Source organism: Callionymus lyra, chromosome 7 (assembly GCF_982586985.1).
Source record: "Callionymus lyra chromosome 7, fCalLyr1.hap1.1, whole genome shotgun sequence".
Taxonomy (NCBI): domain Eukaryota; kingdom Metazoa; phylum Chordata; class Actinopteri; order Syngnathiformes; family Callionymidae; genus Callionymus; species Callionymus lyra.
This window is the reverse complement of record NC_141824.1, coordinates 25,790,153-25,800,041: the sequence shown is the minus strand read 5'-3', so window position 1 is coordinate 25,800,041 and position 9,889 is coordinate 25,790,153. Positions and strand designations below refer to the sequence as shown.

Sequence of the window (9,889 nt, the reverse complement as noted above, 5' to 3'; positions counted from 1 at the left end):
TAGAGAGAGCATCTTTTTTTTCTCACTCTATCTGTGTGTGTGTGTATCGGCAAGAATCTGGTGATACGATCCGTATACAGGGACAACTATACGATATTTTATAATACTGTCGGAACAATAATATATTTGTAGTATAGTTGAATACTTAACTCTGGTGTTGCAGAATTAACAGACCACACGACTCTTGATGAAGCCGTCACTAGTTTCATTTGTTTTGAAACATACACAAACATCCATTTTAGAAGCTGACTGAGTTGACTGTATCCTCTCATCCTCAGTCATCACCAAAATCTTTTTGGAATTGCAGTGTTCTTTTAGCTGCAGGGGAAGTTCCTTGACTGCAGCTTGAGGTTGAATTGCGAGACAAAAATGACATGAATATAAGAATGTTAATTGTAAATACAACAATTGATTTTTTTCAGAAAATTATCTTAAAATATAAACCCTAAAGTAACTATAATAGGACTAAACTGATTTGAAAGCCAAAAAAGAAAAAGATCGAAAGGATAAGATAGAGGGCTTTTTGAATATCGATACAGTATCATTTAAAAATAATATATTCATATTTAAGTGTGACCAAGTGTACTTGATGCACATTTGTCTCATTAGTGATATGACATGACATGATTATGTCCACCTGAGGCCACCGTAGGAGAGCTTGTGTTGCTATATTACAGTGGACGGTGTGTAGCTTACAAGTACTAGTCTTTGTTTTTTATTTTAGAAAAATAGATACACGTAGCAATTGGATTAAAAAGTATCCTAATTAAACCATGTAGTTCAACTACATGTACGACCATTATCTTTTGACCTTCATGTTTTTATTTAAAGTTCTTTTGTTGAAAGTTTTCATCCTTCAGTATCTGATTTAATCATTTTGTCTCCGTGAGCAGAAAAACACACAAACAATGTCAACGTTCTGAAAACATTTATTTCACAGGTTTTTGATACAAAAAGTGTCTTAAATAACAATAAGCTGGTAATGTTGATTTTTTTTTTTTTTTTTTTCTTATTTGATTTTCTTTATTTTTATAAATTAACATTCTTATCATTGTATGAAAACAAAGTGACAAACTACACAGAGGAACATATCAGTCCTGGTGCACAATCCCCGACACTGAGTCGATGGTTTCGTCCACATCATCTCTTGTTACCAGTGCTTTTTATTTGGGCAGTGGGACGCATAATTCAAGGCACAGTCTTTGTTTTAAAATGTCATGGGACGTCAATATGGTCATAGCGGAGCCGGCGGCCAAATGTGGGGAAATAGGAAAACTTGCAGTAGAAGAAGAAGGAGGTGGTCATGGCTTAAGCTAATTTACGTTCACTTATTCTTCACCGTAAAAGAACATTTGGCCACATTTTAGAGTTTCGGGTTTCAACAAAAAAACATTTCCTGATTACTTTATCATAACTTATGTATGAACGTCTGAGTTCAAATCCAACAGTCCTTCTCTCAGCACTCGGGAGGAGGAACAAATGCAATAACAGTGTTTTCAAACCCAAAAGAAAGAAGCTCTTTTATAGATTGTCAGGCAAAGACTTTTTTACAGAAGCAGATGATTCTGAGCGAAAATGAGTTGAGAGAGAAAAACACTGTTTATCTATATTTCCCTTCTGATGGTGACCGGAGAACAATTGTGTATATTGAACGGTGTGTGTGATATTTTGCTCGTGATTGTCCGATGAATTCTTGAGCTATATTTGTACGGGAGGTTCCTGAGATCCGGGGCCCTTCGCTGCACATTATTGGAGATTATAAGTGAAAATGGTTCCTCAAATGTTGCTCATAAACACTTTTAATGTTTGTAATCTTACAGTAGCTGTTGCTAACTTTTTTATCTTGGCTATCTTAAATGAACGTATTGTTTTAAAGCAGCAATAGGTAACACATTTTTTATTTTATTTCTATCATTAGGATTTCATGTAGAACAACTAGTACTAGAAGTACTGAGAGACATTTTCAATGGACTCTTGTTGAGTCTTTATCTTGTTTATTTACAAATGTACACATGGCAAGTTCCACTGTTCATACGCCAGGTGGCGCCAAACAATATTTTCAATCTTACATATTGCTGCTTTAAATAGGGACACTCACCATGTTTTTTCACTGAAATAGTGAGTTTCAAAGGAAAAAAAAACTTAATGTAACTAGATTTAGATTTGAGAAACTTGTGTCACCAAACATGATGTATTAATACAATGGTCAGTCATCATAAAATCACATGTATTTTACAAGTTAAATGTCCCAAATACATTGTTTAAAATGTAGAAACACTTTAATTAAGGCCATTTCGATGATGCATCCGAGGACCCTCCAGTGTAACATTATAAGGCCTGAAACATAAAACTGTTTTAGGGTAACCAGCTTCTGTTGGACTGAGGGCAACAACCTCACTCTGAGTATAACTCATTCCATATCTAATAAAGAATCAAAGCTTTTAACTGTTAGTATTGGGCTTAACCATGCGAGGGATGGCGGACACCCTGGAAAACCAGACAATCAGAGATCGGAGCAGATTTAGTGTCATCATTAACCTATTGAATCTCCTGATTTGACTCTTAATTCCATATCAAATGAACGAAAGGTACATGTGCCATCGTACTTCCTTCCTTCTCCGTTTCGTTCGACAAAAGTGTCCGACAGAGGTAGAGAAGCTACTACAGCTACCGGAATTCAACACCACCATCCCAGAGAGCGACGCTGACCCTTCGCCGAAGGCTCAGAGTCGGTCGAGGTGTAGAGACGTGCTCGTGGACTTGATACAGTTCCTTTTCATCCAGTGGCTTTTGTGAGAAACTTGCTGTGTTTCTGAGTCACGTTGGATCGACATCTCTTGTTTTTACGTCTACCTCTTGAGAGAACATGACAAGTGGAAGCTCCTGGTGCTCCACGGTTCTCTCCCCTCATACCACTGTTTCGTTTCCTTTCCCCGGTTTGATCCAGCCATGTCCTGGCGCTCGCTTCCCCGCTCGACCCGCCCTGCCGTCTCTGAGCAGACGGGCCGAGCAGCGCTGCCACGTGTGGAGTGTCTTCGCCGACCAAATCCACATACCTGAAGTGATGCCCACCAGCAGGGACATAAAAATCCGTAGCATTTCAGATGCTACGTACGAGTCTTGCGTGGTGCTCCTGAACTCGGCCCAGTTCGAAAGCTGGTAGAGGTAACAGCCGATGACCGTCGAAGCCGGAACCGTGTAGAGAACCGAAAACACTCCGATCTTCACCATCAACCGCTCGAGCTTGTCTGTTTTGGCGCCATCTTTCTGGAGATTGGAGCGGATCTTGAAAAGAGCCACTAGTCCCGCACAGATGAAGAGGGTGCCTGAAATAAACATTATAGAAGAGAGTTAGAGCCAAGATACAGTTTTCAGTCTGATGACTTTTGAACATTTGTTATGGACATTCTTTCTGATGAAGGTTAAAGAGTGCGATTTTGCTTGGTGGTTTGGTTGCTATTCTACAGAGGCCCAGACATGTCAAGTAAAGTACTCATTTCTGACCACAAAATGCTAAATCATGGTCGGGAAATACACATTTCAGGCCAGAAAATACTAAATCATGGCCAGTAAATACTAAATTGTGGCCACAAAATACTAATTTCTGGCCACAAAATACTAATTCAAGGCCACAAAATACTAAATCATGGCCACAAAATACTAAATCATGGCTACAAAATCCTAAGCCATGGCCACAAAATCCTCAATTCTAACCTAAAATACTAAAACATTGCCACAAAATACCAAAACATGGCCACAAAACACTATAACTTGTGTCCCCAAAATACCAAATGCTGATTTGTGGCCATGAATTCGTTCATTTATCTGTTACAAACTTCTTCCATTTGGTCACAGCTGAAGAGAGCAAGTCTGCTACTGCAGCCGCAACACAAAAATATCTGTAAAATGTGTGAGGGATAAAATAATTGTATTTAATTTGTTTTTTTTTACCATGTCAAGTCCGGGGCTCCGCACTATTCTGGGTGAAGCTATTTTCACCCAAAGCATTAGCATCTAGTAATGTTGACAAGGTTTCATGAAACAGCTAATGATGTTTTACGCCCAATTCCTTATTTTGCCATTTATTGAACACCGTAAGCCTCATGAACCTGTCTCTAGTGTTTGCACAGCCACTGGCAGCATGATTAGGGTAAGGTTTTGTTGATTCTATGAATATTAACTTCACAGAAGTCCAATAGGAAGCGAGTCAAACAAAGTGATGCAATAGACTTCAGTTATGTAAATCACCTATGAGCAGGTACGTAGCCAACGGTGCCACCACGAAGCCCGTGAGCGCTTCCTGCTGCTGGTTGCCAACGTAGCAAAGTCCCGTCAGGTCGTCGGCGTCGACCAGCCTCATTATTAAAATGACGATGGTCTTGATGGCTGGTATCGCCCAGGCAGCTATGTGGAAGTAGGAACTGTGCATTTCAATCGCCTCGTGGCCCCATTTGAGCCCAGCTGCCAAGAACCAGGTCAGGGTCAGGATCACCCACCTGGAAGAGACGGAAAGTTTCTGTCAAGCAACGATAGAAATATGAAAAGTATTTTGCATGAAAAGCAATAACAGGAGGTGAACTGGGAAACATCGTTTTCATGAATCTGTCAGTGCTGCTGAAACAGGGTTTTTTTGGGGGGGAAAACAGGATGTAGGTCAATTTTTTTCCACGAATGTGATGACAGTGCGGAAGCGTCCTTGCTTTGCTCGTACCATATCGAAGAGGCCATGCCAAAGAAATAAAGGAGGAGAAAGACTATCGCACAGCCTGTGCTCTTGAGCCCTTCCTGGACTAGAATTGGAACCGCTGTGGAATCCAGGTCACAGGAAACACGCTCCCTCCCGAGGGTCAACCGAACCTGTAGAGCCACAAACGAGAGAGTGGTGTTAATGGTAGACAAATATAGACGCGCAACATTAAGCCGTTGTACAAATAATTTCATCAGTTCCGTAGGACTCCTTCTGAGTTTTCACAAGAGAACCAGATCAACAGGTATGTTTTAACTGAATTGATTCTAAAGAAGATACTGTTTTGTTTTTCTTTACCAAGAAAGTTCTCCATTCAAAATGAATGTATATTTGCTTATTTACAACTTAAAACTTATTTTACAGATCAGTAAGATTCCTTGAAATAGAAAATTGTATTTTTATTGTTGGGGGTTTCGACAAACCAACACTCAAGATTTAGTAATAAATTATTTATAAATTAATTAAAGACATTCTGATGCATTAAATAGGAACTGACATTCCAATTTTCTACAGGTAAGTAAAAAGTAAATTGTTAATTTTTTTTACACACCACGCATCCTGATCCATATTGTATTATGATGCGTATTTTTGATTGGAAATATTATCTTAATGCATATCATATAATTACCTCTATCTTATCTAATGTGTATCGTACCATGATACTTATCATATCGGGATGCGTATTGTAATGCGTATATTATCGTAATAGCTATCGTAACATGATGTTCTTTCCAATATTCACTCACAGTTCATCACGTTTTGTTTACATGTGAAAAACTCTATGTTCCAGGAACATGTTTGTGTTAAGCTGGCCATGCTAAGTTGTTCTTTTTGGTCTTAACCTTGCACCACAAAAGTGCAGGATTTTGGCTCTCTTACCAGGTAGGCGACACTGTAGAGGTTGCAGCACATGGAGAGAAAGATGATGGGTCTCTCCGGGTATGAGAATCGTTGTGAGTCCAACAGAAACGTAAGGACGGTCAAGGTGGTCGAGAGGAAGCACAAAACGGCCCAAACTGCCATCCATGCATCCGTGAAGACTTTGGCCCCTCGCCTGTAGAGGCCGCTGTCGTAGCCACACTGGAAGGCGCAGCTGTCGGTCTGCTTCAGCCAGGTGTACTGGTCCGGGGCGGTTCCCAGCGCTTGACACTCCTCCAGGTGGGGGGGCAGCCGGACCGGAAAGTAGGGCGGACCCTCATCCGCCGGGCCCTCCATGCACATGTGGTTGTGGTCGTTCTGAGGCGGGAACAGGCTGCAGTTGAGCTCCTGTAAAGGCGCAAGAGAGGAGAAGGTTGATCATCCGTCTAAATATGACGCGATGGCGTCACCAGCTGAATCTATTGGCAGACCTCGGGCCAGATGAAGCCAAACTCCTGGAGCACAGGAAGACATTTTCTCTTGACGGACAGGCACATGCTGCCACAGGGCCCGATGGGAATTGGAACTTTGTCCGTGCACATGGGTACATAGACGGAGCACAGGAAGAACTGTGGGGGAAGAAAAAGCACCATTCAATCATTTCAAGTCAAATAGTTTTAACAATACGTACACAAGTAGGAGTGTGAGAAAATATCCACACACCGATATATTTTCTTTCACGATACTGTATCAAAGAACAACAACATTGTATCGTTTCCTTTTACAAATAGTTTTTCTTTTTGCTTTCAAAGCTTTTTTTATTTGTATAATAGCACTTTTAATGGTTTGCATTTCAATAAAGTGTATATAACAGAGAGCACAGACCTCTGCCAAGCAGCTTCTTTGTTCACATATAGAGGTTATTTTGTACCAGAAAGAGTGACGGATATTCTAAGAGAAAAAGTGACTCAGAACACCAACAAATATTTATCATATGTTCCTTAAGATCAACATTTCCTGATGATCAAATTATTATTGCAGTTTCTCGACTGAAGAGTTTCTCAGCTTTGTCTGTGATAAAACAATTGAATCAGTTGAATGTATCGATATTGTTGGTAGATTGAAGCAAGTAAACGTATGAACATAAGAGTGATCAAGACAACGTCTTTATTGTTCCAGGAGTCGGGACATGAGTTCAGCACTTAAGAAGAGTGTTAGGGTTATGTCACCCGATATATGACTTCAGTGTAGCATTAGTAACGTTTTTATTGCAAAAGAAAAGTGCAGTGTAACCATGGTGATATTTCCAAGATGCCTTTGAGCTTTAAGAAGAATCACCTGGGATGTGATTATGTCAAACGTGCAGCAGAGGGCGGTATGGCGGAAGGCCCGCTGTGAAACAGGTATTTTCTTTAGGGCCATCAATATTGTTGGATGTTTGGAATCAGGGTCAGATCTCACATTTGATTTAACAAGACTTCATACTTGTATATTAGAAATAGGAAAACCTGATAACTGCATTTATGCTTCTCTACTCCAGCTATTAATGTGCTTGTAGAAGCCATATTTATGGCGATAAAAAACCTGTCTGTTATCATTGTCAGTGAGTTTGTAGCTTAATGTGCATTGATGCACATGTTAGATGTTTCCAATTAAAAGCTATCAAAGATATTATGTTTTTTATGGTTTAAATCTTCTTTACTTTAGTCATGTTAGACTCTAATGACTATTCATAAAGAATTCATTATTATTATTTTGAAAACGTATTATGGGCACAAACATGATGATATAAAAACTTTAACTTTGAATCAAATAATATAAAGTCAGACTAAAAAGGACAAAAATACTTGAGAAATTATCAAAAACTTGAATAAATCACGCTGAATAGCTGGAAAGGGCAAGAAATACCTCATAACTATGTCGTTTTTAGTGGGAAAATGTTATCGAATCTTCTAAAAGAGTTCTGAAGAGGGTATTTTTAGCAGCCATAACAAGTGTGATTTTGATTTTTTTTACTCACAAATCTAATTTCAGGCATCTGAGGCATTTAAATTCGGAGTCTGATTGCTTCCCTCTCACGAAATATGGGCTAAACTCTGAATGAAGTCTAACTGGAGCAGCTGGCAGGATTTTGCAACTCAAAAACAAATTACATACCCATGTGATCTCAAGTTATTTTGAATAAATCGTCATTTTTTTCAGTGAATGGAAGATAAGTGAGTTTTTGTGCTCGAGTATGATTTGATATTAAAGCATTTGTTAAGGGGTATGGGGGGGGGGGGGAACTGAGCAAGGGGGAGTTATGTTTGGAGGCAGCAGGGTAGCATTTCCTGGGTGTTTTCCCCTGACCGTTGGTAACATGAATGCTGCCACTTAACTTCTAAAAGCTGCTCTGGTTACCAGTCAGGAAGCCTCCCATTAGGGCAAATGCTAGGGGGGTTCAGTTCCTCTGTGACCCCCCTCACCCCAATTCTTACGCCCCTACTTCTTCCCACACTACATGCGTGTGTATTTATGTGTGTGGGTCAGATAATATTACAGGACAACTTTCAGCTGGAGCACAAAGCTGCCGTTTCCAGTTACTCCCTGATCTGTTTTGTCTCAACTCACACGGTCACATGCATCACTGACATGAGCTGACGGATCACATCCAACCTGAATAAAAAACTTAGATCAGACCTCTGCAAAGTACGGGCCCCTTGACTGTATTAACTAACAATTGTATTTTTAAATTCAATTATTCATCTCTTAATATGACTATAGAGTTTTTGTTTAGGACGTTTCTACTCTGCTTTGAACATTCAACATTAATTAAATATTGAAGTCGTAAAAAATTGCCTTTATATTAGATTTTTTAAATAACGGTTACTTGATTTTATACTTTTTGCCCCTATGTTTTGGTCATAACAACCACTGTATAAAATGTGGCCTCTGAGGAAATGAAACTGCCCACTGCTGCCTAAGATGGTTATTCTGGTTATAGATTTGAAGTTGAAAAGTTTGATCTTGAATCCAACAAGCGAGTTATGCTCATCCATTGTAACTCAGCGAATGGTTGTAAACTGACGCCCTTATAAATAAAGTTTCATGATGTTGACTCTGATGATAGTTACAGTCATACTGCTTGAATATATATGTCATTATTGCAGCAGCTGGTGTGTGGATCTGAAATACCTATGACATTTTATCATACTTTGGAGTCAAAACTTACAACGAACTTTAGATGGTTGTGTACACAAACAAGGAGTATTTTGTCCCACAACTGAGGTCATCATTCAACAGACAGAAGAGGCATTTTAAGGTGTAAACAGCAGCATGACAGAAGCAGCCATGAGGAAGAAGTGGTCTATATATGTCGGTATTTATCTCTGGCACCATCAGTCTGCTGGCTGCTGTCATGTGCTCCCTCTCTCTCTCTCTGCAGAGTCTGGCCTATTTCAGTGTTGGATAACAGTTCCTAAATTTGAAATGCGACAGCTTCAATGTATGCTTTTTATAACGTGTGTGTGTGTGTGTGTGTGTGTGTGTGTGTGTGTGTGTGTGTGTGTGTGTGTGCGTGCGCACCTTCAGCTGGCTGGAGCAGCCGCACTGGATCAGCGGCGTGAACGTGGTCAACTGCAGCTCCGCGTCCGACTGCAGCACGTTGCCCACCAGGTTGGGCATCTTGGTGACGTTGTAGCCCAGACCCTGGCACATGCTGATCCGGATCGGGTCGCAGGTCATCTCCTCCACCTCGTCGCCAAAGCCCCGCACCGGACACAGAAGCGCACCGGTGATCCAGACCAGCACCCCCAGCATGGTCACCCTCGCGCCCCCACAAAAACAAGACCAGCTGCAGTCGGGGATCGATTCACAAATCCTGCCGGAGATCCCCGTGGAAATGTTGGCCAACTTCGCAGGTCAGAACATCCAAAATAAGGGGTAGCGGGTCCGCCCGGGCGAGGACCAGCGCGTGCATCTGCAGGTTAGAAAATCCCCAGAAGTCTGAGCGGCGTGCTCGGGTTTTTCCTTTGCGCCCGCAGCAGTCCAGCACCAAACTTTATTGTGACTGCGAGCGCAAACTGTGTGAGTCCACCAGCAAGACTGCGACCAATCATAGGACTCGAGTCTGGAGTCCCTGACCAACCCACATCTGGAGGCGGGACCAATGAGCACAACACTAGAGGAGGTTCCTCTCTTGATCCCTCAGCCTCTGGTGTCCCCCCTCTGTGAGGAACATCACTCGATTTGTCACAATTAAAAGTAGTTTTCCTTCATGAAATCTAGAAAAAAACACACCTCATC

General features: G+C 41.0%; 1 protein-coding gene across 1 annotated transcript; it reads right to left on the bottom strand.

Annotated features, from left to right (window-relative positions):
- Nucleotides 1-913: 913 nt before the first annotated feature.
- fzd4 (frizzled class receptor 4) lies at nucleotides 914-9,654 on the bottom strand. Its single transcript, XM_087795627.1, has 6 exons — nucleotides 9,170-9,654; nucleotides 6,097-6,234; nucleotides 5,627-6,013; nucleotides 4,712-4,857; nucleotides 4,249-4,496; nucleotides 914-3,326 (listed from the first exon to the last, which is right to left on the bottom strand). Exons 1-6 carry the CDS (start codon nucleotides 9,401-9,403, stop codon nucleotides 2,908-2,910), a joined length of 1,572 nt encoding a protein of 523 aa, XP_087651753.1. The 5' UTR covers nucleotides 9,404-9,654; the 3' UTR covers nucleotides 914-2,907.
- Nucleotides 9,655-9,889: the final 235 nt, after the last annotated feature.